The sequence below is a fragment of the Oryza brachyantha genome, chromosome 1, assembly GCF_000231095.2.
Source record: "Oryza brachyantha chromosome 1, ObraRS2, whole genome shotgun sequence".
NCBI classification, from domain to species: domain Eukaryota; kingdom Viridiplantae; phylum Streptophyta; class Magnoliopsida; order Poales; family Poaceae; genus Oryza; species Oryza brachyantha.
Genome location: NC_023163.2, coordinates 27,224,403 through 27,241,218, shown reverse-complemented (window position 1 = coordinate 27,241,218; position 16,816 = coordinate 27,224,403). Strand labels below are relative to the sequence as shown.

At 46.5% G+C, this 16,816-nt stretch overlaps 4 protein-coding genes across 5 annotated transcripts; 3 read left to right on the top strand and 1 right to left on the bottom strand.

Moving 5' to 3' along the window:
- The first annotated feature begins 493 nt into the window (after positions 1 to 493).
- On the top strand, positions 494 to 3,646 carry LOC102718504 (selT-like protein). 2 transcript variants are annotated; one of them, XM_040520137.1, is made up of 4 exons: positions 494 to 791; positions 896 to 966; positions 1,906 to 2,221; positions 3,303 to 3,646. In XM_040520137.1, exons 1-4 carry the CDS (start codon positions 594 to 596, stop codon positions 3,417 to 3,419), a joined length of 702 nt encoding a protein of 233 aa, XP_040376071.1. In that variant the 5' UTR covers positions 494 to 593; the 3' UTR covers positions 3,420 to 3,646. The 2 variants fall into 2 exon arrangements, with proteins under 2 accessions (XP_040376071.1, XP_040376072.1); XM_040520138.1 differs by having other exon boundaries at positions 500 to 785.
- An 893-nt stretch (positions 3,647 to 4,539) lies between these two features.
- Positions 4,540 to 6,560, bottom strand: LOC102718224 (GDSL esterase/lipase At2g40250-like). The gene is made up of 3 exons (XM_015843792.2): positions 5,832 to 6,560; positions 5,037 to 5,304; positions 4,540 to 4,941 (listed from the first exon to the last, which is right to left on the bottom strand). Exons 1-3 carry the CDS (start codon positions 6,471 to 6,473, stop codon positions 4,748 to 4,750), a joined length of 1,104 nt encoding a protein of 367 aa, XP_015699278.1. The 5' UTR covers positions 6,474 to 6,560; the 3' UTR covers positions 4,540 to 4,747.
- Positions 6,561 to 8,183: 1,623 nt separating this feature from the next.
- On the top strand, positions 8,184 to 10,934 carry LOC102717944 (probable phytol kinase 2, chloroplastic). Its single transcript, XM_040520136.1, has 6 exons — positions 8,184 to 8,570; positions 9,792 to 9,859; positions 9,929 to 10,060; positions 10,258 to 10,373; positions 10,457 to 10,571; positions 10,653 to 10,934. The coding sequence occupies exons 1-6, from the start codon at positions 8,268 to 8,270 to the stop codon at positions 10,828 to 10,830; spliced, it is 912 nt and encodes a 303-aa protein (XP_040376070.1). The 5' UTR covers positions 8,184 to 8,267; the 3' UTR covers positions 10,831 to 10,934.
- A 2,184-nt stretch (positions 10,935 to 13,118) lies between these two features.
- On the top strand, positions 13,119 to 15,062 carry LOC102717664 (ammonium transporter 2 member 2). Its single transcript, XM_040519936.1, has 3 exons — positions 13,119 to 13,843; positions 13,958 to 14,243; positions 14,348 to 15,062. Exons 1-3 carry the CDS (start codon positions 13,172 to 13,174, stop codon positions 14,902 to 14,904), a joined length of 1,515 nt encoding a protein of 504 aa, XP_040375870.1. The 5' UTR covers positions 13,119 to 13,171; the 3' UTR covers positions 14,905 to 15,062.
- Positions 15,063 to 16,816: the final 1,754 nt, after the last annotated feature.

Below are 16,816 nucleotides of genomic sequence, written 5' to 3'. Positions count from 1 at the left end.
GTTGCCGCCCGGCGGCGCGCGTAAGCGCCCGGCGATCTCGCGTTCACGCCAACGAAGCGAGCCGTCGACGTCGTGCGGTTGCAGCGGAGTTAAATTCGGCACGGCCGAATGATTGATTCATCACAGACACAATTCTTCTACGGTGGCGCCGTGGTGCTGGAAGAACAGATCACGTCCGTAACGGCGGCGCGTGGCGCCGTGCCCGTACGGTGCTCGTGCTGTTGCTGCATTGCACCAACCGGCGATTTGACATTGGAGAGATACACCGATACGTACGGCAAGCTTCGCGAAGATAGAAATTCGAGTGGGGGGCACTGGGCCACTGGGGCTTGGATGTTTGCGTATTTGGGCCGGGCCATCCGGTCAGAGTGGGCCTTGATCATTTCGGCCCATCAGTATCGATGGCCTGCTCGTGCCGGCCTGTTTGGTCCGCCGCGGGAGCCCGGCCCGGCGCGTCGAAATTCCTTGCGTGACGTGTCCCCCTTGCGGTTTTCGTCAATCCGTGGGTCACGCCCTCGGGAAGCCGAGCCGAGAAGGCGAAGACTCCGGGAGTCGGGAGTCCGGAGGGAGCAGGGGCGAGCAGCGCAGCCGCCATGGACCGCGTGCAGCTGGTGCTCCTCGGCCTCCCCATCCTCCTCTTCTGCTCCGACCTAGTCACCCTCTTCGGGCCGGAGCAGCTGCCGACCACCAAGTCCGACCTACCCCACCCCCACCCCCACCCCGTCCCGGCCTCCGACGCCGTCCAGCCCGACGACATCACCGCCGATGCCGGCGATTCCGCGCAGGTGTCTGTAAGTTCCAATCCTCTCTGCTCGATCTAGCTACGGTTTGGTCTCCGATCTAGTTTGAACCAGAAGAGTCATGTGCTTTTCCCTCTCCGCTGACTCTGCTGTAGGAGCCGCAGGTGGATGGACCTGCCTCCGGCACCACCGTCGAGTTGAAGTTCTGCGCCTCCTGCTCGTATAGGTAAAGAAAAACTACGTGGTGTCTGCTGGCTTCTGTGGAGTGTGAGGCTGTGAGCTGGTTTGGATGAATCTCAGTGTCAAAAATAGCAAGTGAATCACAGATCAAACCCGGGTTGTGTCAGGTTTACTTGTAGCCAGAGATCGTAGGCCTACATAGTTTGTAGGCTGCGTTCGGCAGTGGCAGTGGCAGTTGGGTTAGGTTAGTAAACCACGCGGAAAACATAGTTGTGGATTAACATATCATTAATTAATTATTAGCTAAAAAAATTGAAAATAGATTAATATGATTTTTAGGCAACTTTCCTATAGAAAATTTTCAAAATAGACATACCGTTTAGCAGCTCACTATAAGCATGCGCATGGAAAACGAGAGAATATGAGTTAGAAAGCAGTGCAGCCAAGCACTGGTGCCTTTGAAGTGATTAGCTTATGATGAGAAGAATACTACCTATGTTGTAGTTCAACTAACTAGTTCTGTCCCTTATGCGCTCCTAGTATCCGTTGATAAATAATTTAGATTCTCAATCCTTTCATTCATATTCTTTTAGTTTGTGATGGCCTGTTTTGCTCCAAATATCTCGGTTCATCCTCTCAGGAACGGTTAACTCTTCTTCCTGATTTTATTTGCACCCACTTATGCCCGTGGGATATTACAATCTGGAATGCTATATTTTTTTGTGGATTTTAGTTTTTTACACCTTTTTTTATGGCTATATCATGCTAGGAGAGATGAACTGAGAGGAAGAAGATGCCATGCTGAACATATCTTTGTTTGACCTTGAAATGAATAAACTTGTGTGGACGTGACCATTTATTTCAATATATATTGGGGCAAGACCTTATTTCACATGCTTTACTGAAAATACATTTTTTTTGCTCTTCTATGAATTATTCAATTGACAATTGTGAGTTAGACATAACGTGAAGTCAAATTTTGCAGGGGAAATGCAATGACCACGAAGCAGATGCTTGAAACCTCATTTCCTGGGATTCATGTCGTTTTAGAAAATTACCCTCCACCATTCCCAAAACGCACACTGAGCAAAGCTGTACCTTTTCTTCAAGTTGGAGCAATGGCAACATTAATGGCTGGTGATCAGATTTTCCCTAGGTTTGGAATGGTTCCACCTCCTTGGTACTACTCACTGCGTGCTAATAGATTTGGAACAATGGCAACAATCTGGCTCTTTGGTAATTTCGCCCAGTCATTTCTACAAAGTTCTGGTGCCTTTGAAGTTTACTGCAACGGTCAACTGGTATGTTTGCTATTCATACATCTTTTTTGCTATCATTTTTTATGCAAACCAGTACATTAGCTGTTGTTTTCTATGGCTACACCTCATGACTGTTTTGTGCAGAAGTTTCTAGTTATTATGGTTTGCTTCAATGGGTTTATCTTTATTTATATAAGAGTAAATTGGACGTTGGACCGCTATTTATTACCTAAGTTTCACTTTGGACCGGGTAAATTTGACATTATTGCGATTTGAACCACCTCGAACAACATTTTTTCACCATGTCTAACCTCCCTTTCAGCAAATATATAGATGGCACATAGGCGGGAGTACGTCTGTGTACCAAAGCCGATGTGTTTGAGGTCATTGATGTGTATTAAAAAATCACTCGAGATGGTCCAAACCATAGCAATGGTAAATTTGCCTTGTCCAAAGTGATAATATATGTTTAAGGGTGGTCTAAAGTGTCTAAAGTGAAACTTGGGTAATAAAATACGGCCCAAAGTGCAATTTACTCTTTATATAATTTCTCTCTGGAAAGAAACTGGTATTTCGGAGCTCAGTATAGGCTCAAAGCAGAACTGGAATTGCTAGACCTATAGCTGAACCTTGGACTAAAAATGTCTGTAGCATGGCACAAATTGACTGTCCGTTAATCTGTGTATTGGAGTTCTAATCTCTAGTTGCCATCAATTTTGTCCAATTCCTTGCAGTACTGTGTGGCAGCGATGCACTTGAGTAATTAGATTGTACTTATACTGAATTAGTAACAATCATCCGGCTAGCTGTTTCAAAATAAAGAGTGGTTTGCAATTTTCCTAAAACTGTTTTGCAATTGTAGTTGTTCCCTTTAAATGAACATGCAATCTTTTCTGCGTCACTTAACCGTGTTCAGGAAGTGCTAGGCGCTAGTTGGGCGGTAGACCAGCTCCTATCACCTTATTGGGAATTAGGTGGGCTAAGGTGGCCAGCTTTTAGTACACAGTTAATTAGTACCGCTCTTAGTTTTTTTTCAACTGTTCTGGATTTCTTTTTCCGAAGCTTACTTTCTTGCACTTTATCTGTACCCGATACACTAATTCAAGTGAGCTTTTTTCTTCAGGTTTTCTCAAAATTATCTGAGCAGAGATTTCCTAGTGAGTTTGAGCTACGGGAGCTCATTGGTAAAAGGTTACCAGACGCTCAATTCGGGCAAAATCTGGAAAAGGTGTGGTCGTAGATGTTGATGACAAGACACCCTACTTCTTTGATCTGTTTTAATAGACACAAACACGCTTGAAAGTTCACGGCTAATTGTCAACCACATGCCATTTATCTTAATTTTTCGTGAAGATAGTGCCTTTTTGTTTGTAAATAATGGTTTACCCTGGCAACGAAGGGAAGAGCTCTGTGACTATGTTAGTTTCTTAGAACTGTCAAATTTACTCAAAGAGGATGTGAACTATATACTCCCGTACTTTTACCAGAAACAATTGCCCTGATTTTTGAATTTAAGTGGAACCTTTTCCATTGTGATACGTACAAAGACGAAAAATAACAAAGATTGCAATCTACACCCTATTTTGCCCTGGCTGGCAGAAGCTAGTCATTTTGCTATCGGAAACTGTAATTACGCCAAGAGCTGCTGTTACACTAATGCTGTTTTTGTTTTGCCATCATGCACTGCGATCCTTCATTTGAAGCTGCTTGGCTGGATTGCAATGGTTCGATTATAGCTTTCGCTCCGTCAGATCCCCTTTTGTCGAGGCAGGAGAGCAAGATGGGCTACTTGATCGCCGGAGAGCGACCTCAGCAGCGTCGGTAAGATCCCGGAAGGTTCATCGCCGGCGTCTGGGAGGGATACTGCCACGCCTCTATCAGGGTCTGAGAATTTCTGGTCCTAACAGGCTAACAGCCTCGGTCCCAGCGATCTCCTCCGCGCCGCCCTCGCAAGCAGCCGGAGGCGGTGCTGCCCGATCACATCCTCCCCTCCGCTGCCGGCAACACGAGGCTGGTATGCAAACCGGTTGCCAAATTCAGATTGCTGAATGAGCTTTCACTATCTGATGATCTTCTAAGTTATAATTCTTGGGGAATGGTGCAGAGTCCGGCGTTGAGTACAACGAGGAATAGCCAGATGCGGCAGAAGCTTTGCAAGCACCTCTTCATTCTCAGCAGCCAAGATGAGATGAGAACAGAGATGAGGTTATCATGTTGCAGTGGCATTTACGGATGTCTACGGTGAGTTCAGACCATCCTATGCAACCATGACAGAAAGCAGGGCTGGCTGTCATTCCCTGTTGATTATGCCGGCCAGGAATCAAGAAGCCTCATAAACAAAGCCAGTGCACAATTAGCAATAGCATTCCAGGCCGGTGCAAATTCTGGAACTCTGGTACATCAATAAATGGTTATCTCCTACCATATTGTGAAAAATAAAGTGCTGCACTGAAGATGAGGCTGCAATCTTTGCTCTTCAAAGATGGACAGAAGTTGTTGTCGCAATGCACACAAATCTCTCAGAGCTAGTACTAGTAGGACGTGGTATAGCATTTAATTAAGCCACATTTAATCATCGAAGTGCAGGATGTTAGTTCGCAGGAAGTGGTCAGCGACAGCCTTGTACGTGGCTTGCGTCGGATGGACAGAGTCCCAGAACATGAACTGTGACGGCGTCGCGCAGGTCGGCATCAGATCGGTGCACAGGGGACCCATCTCCAGCAGCCCAGTGCCACAGCATCCCTTGCCCGTTTCGGCGAAACCTGGTTAGCAGAAGATCGAAAAGCAGCATCAAATGCTGCCCGTTCTGCAAAAACAACTCAAAATTTTCGATCGGCCGGGTTCAAAAGTTACTCACCATACTTCTGGGGATGGTCGACCATGTCCTTCAGAGGTGTGTAGATGTCAGCGTACACGGCTTTCGCTCCTGGTGAAGTTGACCGAAACTTGGTGAGCATCTTCCGGAGCTTGGCGTTGTACCTCTCCGCCGCCGTATTCTGCTCCGCGATGCAGCCCTGCGGCCTCGGCGGCTGCCGCAGCGCCGCCAGCGTCATCTGCAGCGGCAGACATCCGACCGGCGGCAAGCCGGCGACCAGGATCCTCCGGGCGCCCAGGTTGTACAGGCTCTGCACAACGTCGGTCAACAAGTAATTGACGAGCGGGAGTAAACTCCAGGTTTTACAGCAAGATTGGGGGACTCTACACGTTTCAAGGTTCCAAGTTCCAACGTTTGCAGCATGCAGGTACCGACTACTGAGCCACTCTGGAGATGGCTATGATTCGATCTTGCTTGCTGAAACTTGAAACAGATTACGTAAACACTATGGAGACTAACTGCAATCGCTTCTTGCCATTGTTTGCAGAGCAAGAGAGATCAAGGACGACGTTTGCGCCTGATCTCGTGCCTAAAATGTAAGTGCAAACTTGCGGTCACTGTCCATGCATTCCAGCACTGAGCCACTTAACGCAACTACGCATGGGTACAGTCAATTAGTTCTAAACTGCTCAAGAACATTTAGGGGAAAAGGGCATTATGATCACGTCGACACTAACTAATCTCCTGATCTGAATGTCGCATGCAGCAATGAAACTCTGACTAGAAATGGACTGAATTAACATGAAGAAATGAATGGATTTCGCTAAGAAAATTTACCTGTATGTAAAATTGAAGCTTGCCGATGAGGAGAGCATGATACTGGTCCAGTGTGTGCTTGCTTGGCAGCAGGTAGTAGTTCATGATCATGTCGTTCGTCCCGGCGGACACGAGGAACACCGACTTGTTCACCACCTCACCGGCTTTGGCAGCGCCCATCCTCCCGACGAGCTCGCTGAAGTCGGCGACCTGCGAGGCGAACGTCGCGACGCCGGCGTTCGTCGCCGTCGCGTCGTCGAGGCCAGAGCCGCCGGACGCGAAGCTGACCCCTGTGGCAGCGTCGGCGTTGCTGAGGCCGGCGCCGGAGGCGGAGTGGTACGCCGGCAGGAGGCCCTTGATGCCGAGCGCCTCGACGAGGAAGTCGGTCATGATCTTGCCGTCCGAGAACCTCCCGGTCGGCGAGCCGCCGGGGAAGTCCTGGCCGTAGGGCGGGTGGTCGGCGCGCACCGCGGTGACGAGGCCGTTGTTGTTGCCCGCGTCGAGCGTGGAGTCCCCGAAGGCGAACACTGCCGGGATGTCGCGTGCGCTGCCCCCTGGCAGCTCGGCAGCCGCTGCGACGGCGACAGCGACGGCGCCGTCGCCGTGGATGGCGGCCAGGGAGAAGAGGAGGGCGGCGGCGGCGAGCATTGGCTTGGGCGCCATGTTGGCAACGCAAGCACGTTCCGGCTAATTATGGTGTGCATGCACCGTGCGATTGGCCGCTAGTGCAGATAGTTCGCACGCTGGAAACTTATATTAGCGGCTCGTATTTACGAGCTGCCCTGTCTGACATGGCGCAAGAGGCAACTTGATTTGTTTTAAATGACCTTAAAGCCTGCTTGCAGTTCAGGAGGAAATCATTTTAGTTCATACAGATGTTTGAAACTTCTTTTAGAGCAAGTTCAATAGCATAGCCAACTACTGGCTACAATTCAACTATAGCTAATTTAATAGACAATGCATACAATAATTAGTTATAAAATATCAATACATGATCCCACATATCATACACATATTTTATCTTGGAGCCCGTGTGTAGCTGGCTATAAATTAGTAGCCAATCTCTCTTCTCTCCCCTCTTATTTCTTTAAAATATGTTTATAGCTGGTTTATAGCTTGCTATTATACCTGCTCTTAGGAGTATGCCTGTTCGGTTTAACTAATTGCCCATTTGGTCCTCTCATATACTAGTGTTTGATATGAGTAATTTTACGGTACTTGCGAAGGTACCATGAGGTATTATTTTTTTAATGTAAGAGGTACCTTAGGTACTAATGTACTAGGAGGTACCAAATTTTACGCTAAAATTTTGTTAACTCTTGATACGATGGTTTTTACCGAGAATTGTAAAATTACTCGTTTGATATAGCATAATAACCATAAAGATGGTGATGTGGTCACCAAGCACACCAATGAATCTACAACGGTGCTACTGTCGCAAGGACAAGGTAAAAAACGAGATAAGATCCATGTCTCCTGTATAAAAACAGATGTGGTTCAAGACAATTTAAGCACTCCAGTATATCTTCAAATCTTGATGGACTTACCAAATACCCAACTAATATACTGTATAGAAACAGTGTTTTTTAAACCAGTGATCTCGGCTATAAATGGGCACATGGCCTTCTATGAACCAGTCACTGCTTTGAGCTGTACTTCAGCAGATTGCTCATAATTCTCCATAATTTAAACTTACCTATAGGCTATAGTGCTTAGTTTCTCATTAAAATTTGGTAACTAGTCATTCATCATAAAATTTTATCTCATAAAAAACAAAAAAAAAACTATAAAACCTTTTTGACCTGATTTCCTAATGTTATTATGATATCCTATTGTAGTGACATCCTTTCAATTAGTCGAACAATTATAGCATATTTTAAAACAGATAAATTTATAATAGCATCCATCTAATTAATCCAATAAAAAAAGTGGATAAAGTACTATGATTGCGTTCTTTACTCCGGATTTTTCTTAACTTTTTCACGTACATTTCTCAAACCACTAAACAATACATTTTTAGCAAAACATTATGAATAAAAGTTCATCACCTGACCTATCTAAATTATATTTTTTACATTTATATTAGCTAATTCTATTATTTATATCATTAAATAGCTACTCCATCCATTTCACAGTGTAAGAGTTTTAGGCTTGCCTAGATTCACATGGATACTAATGAATCTAGGCATATATATAAGTTACATACGTTCATCCATCGATGAATTTAGATAATACTAGAAAATCTTACATTATAAAACGGAGATATATTATTAAATAATCCTACAATCTTTATTTCTCTCGTGAGCTGGAAAAATAACCCGGCCTACATTGCATTTCCCATTTCTCCCATTTTCCGGCTCACATTTCTTCACTCGTGCCTCGACTAGTCCACTGTCCATTACCGCGGGGTCGAAGTCGTCGGTTGGCAGCTGGAGCTTCGAGCGTTCGGAAATCGGCATGGTCAGCCTCGGTGCCCATCTCCTCTCGCTGCCCTCATCCGCGCCGCGCTCTCGCCTGCTGCAACCGGGGCCGCCCCTCTCGCCCGCCGCCGCCGCCGCCTCCTGCTCTGCGCCGTCCTTCCCCACCCGCCGCCTCGTCGCCGACCGGAGCCGGAGGAACGGGATGATGGCCGCGGCGGTCCCGGCCGAGGCCGCGGGCCTCCTCGCCCACGACCTCGGGTCCGCGGCCGTCACCGCCGGCGTGGCCCTCGCCCTCCTCCGCTTCTTCGAGGAGCTCGCCAAGCGCGGCGTCTTCGAGCAGGTCGGCCACCGCCCTTCGCCTTCGCCCTTGCCCCCCCCGTTGGCTGCATCAGTGGCGGCTTCTAGTAGCTGATATTCAGAACTAAGATAGACGATAGTACTAAGATGCATCATGCGCACTTACTAGAGTTCAATCGATGCAACAGTAGAATAGTATGGAGTAGTAGTAAGGAGGCCACTACTGAGTCACACGCTCACACCGATATCGGATATCACCGTATCCCCATGAATGGGGGACGAGACACAGGTGCAGATTTGGATTTGCTTCTGATATTTTGCCAAGGTTGCGTTGTGTACGGACAATTATATTTGTTTGGTTGTGTTCACGGCCCTCTCGGCTTCTCCCAAGCAGGTTCAACTTGTTTGTTAAAGTATTCAGCAGATGATGGCGCTTCCCAGGATTGGTCAAAATTAGTCAAGTCTCCAAGCTGCACATGAGTCCTGTACGGCTAATTATTAATTGTGAATTTGTGATGGTTTGAGGTGCCTCTTAGGATTTTTAGGTCGAAATTAATTATAAGTGTGTACCAATTTGCATATTCTTCTGAAATTGACCCTTTTAGTACAAGTCTAGTTATTGCCTGTTAGATTCAAGAAAGAAATCATGGAAAAGCTCCATGCAGATGCTTGCAGAATCTTTCGCTTTGCTGCTTTGCCATTATGCTTAAGAATCCAAGGTTATTTCAGAAATCATGATATTTCGTTCAAGATAAGAAAACATATAATCCAGTGTAACAGTGGTGATAGGATTAAAATATCTGTACAGCGGATTTATTCAATGACATAAGTCATGTTTTGTAGTTTTTTCTTTAAATGCATAATGTTACTCTGTCTTAGTTTCTGTTAAGAAGATTGATCTTTCTATCCCATTTCCAAATACCCTTTTAGAAAGATTTCAAGCATGATATTTAAGCCATAGAACCCCTCGATGCCTCACTCTGTACACTGCAACTCTTAAAGTTTCACTTTGCAGAGCACTCCTGTGAGATAACCCAGCAATTGTTGTTAAATGTATATTTTAGAAATAGTGAGCATTGAAGTATAAATTCCAACCAACAAAAGATCAGTTCACAAAACCTCAGGGTAACCACACGGAAATTCAGTTAGCCTCTCAACAGTGTAAATATAGAAACTGAGCCATGTAATCAGCTGACAAGTACTTTTCTGTTTGCTTCATTATGAGGACGCCTTCTAGTGAGAAGTTTCATTTCTTTGCCTGCAGAAACTCAATAGAAAACTTGTGCATATAACTATTGGCTTGGTATTCTTGCTTTTTTGGCCTCTTTTCAGGTAAGCCTTACTAATTTTCTCTTCTCAACATAAATCACTGGATTATTCATATACTAATGCTTTATGCAGCCCAGGAAGCTATGCTCCTTTCCTGGCCGCAGTAGCACCAGGGATTAATATTATAAGGATGCTTCTGCTGGGGTTAGGAGTAATGAAAAATGAAGCTATGGTAAAATCAATGAGCCGATCTGGAGACCACAGGTTGCATACTTGCATACTCACATTTGCCTTTTATTCTTCTAAGCGTTTTCCACTCACATTCTCCCTTTTTTCTCTATTCTATGCCTTCTACTTTTGGCACAGATTTGCATATTATTTATTTCTATTGCATCTCTATTGTTGCTACTGCTGCTGCTTCAGGTCATGATCCTTTAGACTTCATTTTCTCATGAATGCAGGGAACTTCTCAAGGGTCCATTGTATTATGCTACCACTATAACTTTTGCCACTTCCGTATTCTGGAGAACCTCTCCAATCGCTATAGCCCTTATTTGCAACTTATGTGCTGGGGACGGTATGTGCGTATACCTTTAGTTCTTAGCATACTGTAAATGAGCAAGGATATTTTCCTTGCTGATCTTCCCCCTACACTTTCAGGTATAGCAGACATAGTGGGGAGACGGCTCGGCCAAGAAAAGCTTCCATATAACCCCAACAAGTCATATGCAGGCAGCATAGCAATGGTGCTAGCTGGTTTCTTGGCTTCTATTGGGTAATTACTTGGGAGAGACTTTTACTGAAGTTTTCTGTTGCATATGCTTTGTTAAGTCGTTTTCTTTTGCATGTTATTCAGGTATATGCATTACTTCCAGACATTTGGTTTCATTGAAGAAAGCTGGTCACTGGCTTTTGGCTTCCTTGTGGTTTCTGTAACTGCGGCACTTGTAGAGTCCCACCCCATCAGCACACATTTGGATGACAACTTGACTGTTCCTTTAACATCATTCCTAGTTGGTAGCCTTGTTTTCTGATGTTTATATTAAAGAAAATTTAATGAGAGCCTTACTGTTACTGTCTTACTGATGTTCTGACATGTAAGAAATATTTCAATAAACTCATTCGGAACTTTTACCTGCTTGTAGAGTGGTTCCTATGGTAGGAATAAAGTTGTCCACTGCCACTTTTGCCAACTAGAATTATATACTTCCTTGCCAAAAAGGAAAATTTTACATACTTCGGACAGATTTAGCTAGATTTTTGAAATATTTCTAAACGCAACCTGCTTTTATTTCTCACATTTGCTCCCAAGATTGATAGGTCGCATAAGCATTGTCGAATGATCCCCATTGAATTACTGGCTTATCCCAAATGCTTATACGATGCACTGAATCTGTTCAACTAGCATCAATTTTCAGTATCCAGGAAGCTAGGTTCATGTCCCTCTTTGTAAGGGCCCTTTCTATTGCAGGTTATGAAACAATGTAACCGGTCCCCTATTCCAATAACCGGTACAAGTTTCTCTCAAGTTGGTAAGTAGATAATTCGGCTATGCTACAGCGCAGGTAGACAATCCTCCCAGCATTTCAGTAACCCTGGCAAGATTTGAGCGTACCTAATCGATTACTCTGAATTCCTTGTTGGGATTCACTTGCATATTTGTGTTGGATCCTGCAAGCAAATCATTAACCCTAACCATCCAGCCTATCTTGAATTCTTGATGCTTCGGCCTTCGCCACAAGCATGCATTTGTGTGCACTATACAACTCGCATAATCCAAGTTGTGGTAAACAAATATGACAGGATGACATGCCCTGTGACATAGAATGTCCCGTTGCGATCCAATCCCCAGCTGTTACCCCATCACAGTCAACCTTACACGGTCACTTTACGAGAAAAGAGATGGTTCTCCATTTCGAGGACATTTTGAATGGAGAATATACTGAAGAGTGATCCCATGGGACCAATCTCCAGGATCCAGATGCGCACTGTACCTCCTCTGAAGATAGTAATTTACATGAAAATTAGAATACCATGGACATTAATATCTGAATAACATGGCTATCTAGCTACACAGTTCAGCCAAAGGAGTAGGACCGTTTGATACAGTTGCCTGCTTTTCTTTACTTTTTGCTAGGAACAAACATGCCTACTCTGAAGTCTGACCAATGTATTCAAATAATTAAGGATTATTTAGATACTGTATATGGTAATGGTCTCCATTTTAGCTGTAGTTCATAGTGGAATTGGATCAAATTCTGAAGATCAATTTTGATGCATCTAAACCGCTTGGAACAGGATACAATTCCATTTTATAGCTGAATTTCCGAACTGAAATCTGCAAATGGAAACCCCTAGCTCATTCCAAATCTGGAAGATCTGTTGCTAGGCTATGTAGCGGCCATCCTCTGGAGTTGACCACTAAAATGTACTGTTATTATTTACTCACGTTTTATTATATTAATTAAGATGTTTTCTCTGGAGTTGACTACTAAAACTTTCTTATATTTGATGAAATTTATAGACAAATATAGCAACATTTTCAATATAAAACAAATATATCAAAATATATTTAATATTACATTTAATGAAACTAATTTAGTATTGAATGTTTCTATAAACTTTGAGAAAAAAATCAAAACATCTTACAATATAAAACAGAAAGAGTAACAACAATCCTAACATCTTACATTCTCTCCTATTCATCCTGGCTCGGACCACAGTTGACAACAGCAGTTCATTTGCACACAAGAAAACTTGCAAATAAGTTTAAGAAATGAGTGAAGTGCACCAGCGGTTTTTAAACTTATGTGCTTGTGTCATTTAGGTCCCTGAACTCTCAAAATATATTTTTGGGTCCTCGAACTTGTCCGGGGGTGTCATATAGGTCCATTCGGACTCCGACCCGCTCCATCCGCTGACGTGGTATGCCAGGGTGACGGCTACATGTTGTCTCCAGGATTCAAAGATACATTTTAAGAGTTCAGGGATCTAGATGACACATGTACACAAGTTTAAAAATTGCTGGTGCACTTCACTCTTAAGATATCAACTAGAGATTAAACAAGAAGCTAAGGAAGAGACAGTTGCATCCTCCACCTCCATAGTCCAGACCATGGGCCAGAGCTGCCCTGGTTGACCCGGAAACCGGCTACGGCTCCCCACATTTCGTCCCCACCCCTTCGCATCGGTTCAAGCGCGCGTCGCGCGACTCGCGAGCTCGTCTTAAACCAATAATTAAACTCCACCTGCATTACATAAACACGCAAATCGCCATCTCAGCGAGGCTATTAAACGCGCATCGCAAGATAGCTAGCCGGCCACTTCGTGCTCACTTAGCTCGCTCCTTTCGCTTGCGTTGCTTCGAGCTAAGAAATGCACCTAAGGTCGCCCGGGATGGCGTCGCCACCGCAGCCCGGCCCGTACATGCCGGACCTGCCGGCGGTGCCGGCGTGGCTGAACAAAGGGGACACCGCGTGGCAGCTGGTGGCGGCGACGTTCGTCGGCATCCAGTCGATGCCTGGGCTGGTGGTGATCTACGGCAGCATCGTGAAGAAGAAGTGGGCCGTCAACTCCGCCTTCATGGCGCTGTACGCCTACGCGTCCACGCTCATCGTGTGGGTGCTCGTCGGGTTCCGCATGGCGTTCGGGGACCGGCTGCTGCCGTTCTGGGCCAAGGCCGGCCCGTCGCTGACGCAGGACTTCCTGGTGCGCCGCGCGGTGTTCCCGGCCACGGCGCACTACAGCAGCGACGGCGTGCTGGAGACGCCGCGCACCGAGCCGTTCTACGCGGAGGCGGCGCTGGTGCTGTTCGAGTTCGAGTTCGCGGCCATCACGCTGGTGCTGCTCGCCGGTTCGCTGCTCGGGCGGATGAACATCAAGGCGTGGATGGCGTTCACCCCGCTCTGGCTGCTCTTCTCCTACACCGTCGGCGCGTTCAGCCTCTGGGGCGGCGGCTTCCTCTACCAGTGGGGCGTCATCGACTACTCCGGCGGATACGTCATCCACCTCTCCTCCGGCGTCGCCGGCTTTACCGCCGCCTACTGGGTAAACACATGCAACCCTAGCTACGTGCATGCTTGCTTACGTACATACATCGATCACGTTCGTTGCACCATTCGTACGTGGCGCATCACCGTGTTTGTATCATGACACCGACAGGTGGGCCCGAGGCTGAAGAGCGACAGGGAGAGGTTCTCGCCGAACAACATCCTGCTCATGATCGCCGGCGGTGGGCTGCTGTGGTTGGGCTGGGCCGGGTTCAACGGTGGCGCGCCATACGCCCCCAACGTCACCGCTACGGTCGCCGTGCTCAACACCAACGTCAGCGCCGCGACGAGCCTCCTCACCTGGACCTGCCTCGACGTCATCTTCTTCGGCAAGCCCTCCGTCATCGGCGCCGTGCAGGGAATGATGACGGGGCTAGTCTGCATCACGCCCGGCGCCGGTAACAATCTTAATTTCATCCGATCAAAATCACACGTCATACGGTTTATATATGGTGAGACCGAAATGGAATGACATGACATGCTTGTGTTTGCATGGGCACAGGACTGGTGCACACGTGGTCGGCGATGCTGATGGGCATGTTCGCCGGCAGCGTCCCGTGGTTCACGATGATGATCCTGCACAAGAAGTCCACGTTCCTCATGAAGGTCGACGACACGCTCGCCGTCTTCCATACCCACGCCGTCGCCGGCCTCCTGGGGGGAGTCCTCACGGGCCTGATGGCCACGCCGGAGCTCTGCGCCCTCGACTGCCCGATCCCGAACATGCGAGGCGTCTTCTACGGCAGCGGCATCGGCCAGCTCGGGAAGCAGCTCGGCGGCGCGCTCTTCGTCACCGTCTGGAACCTCATCGTCACCAGCGCCATACTGCTCTGCATCGGGCTCTTCATCCCGCTCCGCATGTCCGACGACCAGCTCATGATCGGCGACGACGCCGCGCACGGGGAGGAGGCCTACGCGCTGTGGGGAGACGGCGAGAAGTTCGACGTGACGCGGCCGGAGACGACGAGGACTGGCGGCGCGGCCGGCGCCGGCAGGGAGGACACCATGGAGCAGAGGCTGACCAACATGGGAGCCAGGGGTGTCACCATTCAGTTGTAGACCAAAGACTGCAACTCTGCAAGGGTTTGCTTTGCTCGTTCGTTCCAGTGGCCTCTGGTCTATGACACTGGCCGGTGTATGTTACTTTCAGCGTTTAGTGTTAATTTGGTGATGTCATGATGGTTGTAGTTGTTGTTATTGTTAACTGGATTAGTTCATCGAAGACATGGGAATTATCTGGTTAACAAAAGTTAATGTTGCGAACTCTTATATATAGTCATCAACGTCTTTAGGTATGTGCCATCGGTATACGTTTGCTACAGTAACACATATGGTTACGCACGAGGGCACGGGTGTTCGCTTCACCTTAGGGCAATGTCCCTATCGACTGGTTTAAATGTGCCTCGTAGGCTTAATTCACTGGGTAAGGGTGTGTTTGGTTTTTTGATTGAGATTTGCTTCGGTACAACAAAAGGTACGTCGAAGTACCGAGGTATCAAATCATTTTTTATTATTGGATCTAGCTGAGTAGTATGTGCATTATTAGATCTAATAAAAACGATTTGGTACCACAAGATACTGGTATCTCAAGGTACCTTTTGTTATTTTTTATTGTACTGAATAACATCTCTTCTTGATTAGGTGGAGCGTGGCTCGTATCACTGCACCTGGCCAACCCTATCCTGGTTCAGATGTCTATTGCTGTTGTGTTTGGTCGCGTGCGTTTGTATGGATACGACAACTGAATATGTTGTTTGGTAGCTTACACTTGAATGAAAATAGAGTAAATTGCACTTTGGGCTGCATTTTCTTACCCAAGTTTTAATTTTGACCACCCTTAAACATACATTTTCGCTTTGGACAAGGAAAATTTACCATTGCTATATTGGACCATCTCGAGCGATTTTTTTAATACACATCAATGACCTCAGACATATCAAACTCTAGTACACAGGCGAACTCCCATCTATGTGACATCTATATATTTGCTGAAGGAAGGTTAGATATGGTAAGAAAAGTTGTTCGAGGTGATCTGAATCGCAACAGTAGTAAATTTACCTGGTCCAAAGTGAAGACATAGATTTAATGATGGTCTAAAGTGAAACTTAGGTAATAAATGATGGTCCAACGTCCAATTTACTCATGAAAATAATTGGGTTTGGAGACCACACAATACAGACACATCCATTTTTCACGCTCGCACCAGCCAGGCCCGCTAGAAATGAAAATTAGGCCTATTTCCGCAAGGCCAGCCGCGTTCTCCCTTTTCGCATCGATCGAGCCCGGCCCACGAGCTTTCCCAGCTAACCAACCTCCACGCACCGCACACGATGAGCTTGGCTAAGGCTGTATGCAGTTTACTAAACACATGCTAAGTGTCTCAACTGATACCTTCATCAAGTTAGAATGTTAGCCCTTGGCATTTTTTTATTTTAGTCCTTGTACTTTTGACAATTTATACATATGTTTAAGCGTTTATACTAAACACCCATAAATACACGAACTAATATAAAATCAATCATCTTCACCTCCCCTCCTCCCATAATTGCTCCCATCTCCTCCAATAGTCCTTTCTAGAGACGAGCGAGTTTAGGTGGCACGGTTGGCGGCAAGTCTGATGAGCTCTAGGATGGGCGAAATGAGGTAGTTTCTCCATATGACGAGGCCGGCACCTCCTCCCCTCCTCCACCGCCATAGTATCCTTTCTCCGCACACGCCATGATGTCATCTTCCCCAAGCCACAGCCCATCGGCCATTGACCTATCTGACCAATGGGTAGTCGAATCTAGATTCAGCGAGCTCGTCGTATCCACCACCACTGCTTTTTCAGCTTTCAAGCAGTGTGGATTAGCGTTTTGGGAGGACCATGTGCCCTGTCATGTTGAAGGGTGTGGTACCATATTTGGTTGGTGGGCATGCCAATGACATGTAAACGTGATGAGAGCCTCTAGTTGCAGGGACCAACGCGAAG

Bases quoted from the DNA above. Each gene is read 5' to 3' on its own strand.
- LOC102718504 (XM_040520137.1), top strand. From the start codon at position 594: ATGGACCGCGTGCAGCTGGTGCTCCTCGGCCTCCCCATCCTCCTCTTC. The intron at 792-895 runs GTAAGTTCCAAT...ACTCTGCTGTAG, and splicing joins GCGATTCCGCGCAGGTGTCT to GAGCCGCAGGTGGATGGACC. The intron at 967-1,905 runs GTAAAGAAAAAC...CAAATTTTGCAG, and splicing joins TGCGCCTCCTGCTCGTATAG to GGGAAATGCAATGACCACGA.
- LOC102718224 (XM_015843792.2), bottom strand. From the start codon at position 6,473: ATGGCGCCCAAGCCAATGCTCGCCGCCGCCGCCCTCCTCTTCTCCCTG. The intron at 5,305-5,831 runs GTAAATTTTCTT...GACGTTGTGCAG, and splicing joins AGCTTCAATTTTACATACAG to AGCCTGTACAACCTGGGCGC. The intron at 4,942-5,036 runs GTGAGTAACTTT...TCTGCTAACCAG, and splicing joins CGACCATCCCCAGAAGTATG to GTTTCGCCGAAACGGGCAAG.
- LOC102717944 (XM_040520136.1), top strand. From the start codon at position 8,268: ATGGTCAGCCTCGGTGCCCATCTCCTCTCGCTGCCCTCATCCGCGCCG. The intron at 9,860-9,928 runs GTAAGCCTTACT...TGCTTTATGCAG, and splicing joins CTTTTTTGGCCTCTTTTCAG to CCCAGGAAGCTATGCTCCTT. The intron at 10,061-10,257 runs GTTGCATACTTG...TCATGAATGCAG, and splicing joins AGCCGATCTGGAGACCACAG to GGAACTTCTCAAGGGTCCAT.
- LOC102717664 (XM_040519936.1), top strand. From the start codon at position 13,172: ATGCACCTAAGGTCGCCCGGGATGGCGTCGCCACCGCAGCCCGGCCCG. The intron at 13,844-13,957 runs GTAAACACATGC...TGACACCGACAG, and splicing joins GCTTTACCGCCGCCTACTGG to GTGGGCCCGAGGCTGAAGAG. The intron at 14,244-14,347 runs GTAACAATCTTA...GCATGGGCACAG, and splicing joins CTGCATCACGCCCGGCGCCG to GACTGGTGCACACGTGGTCG.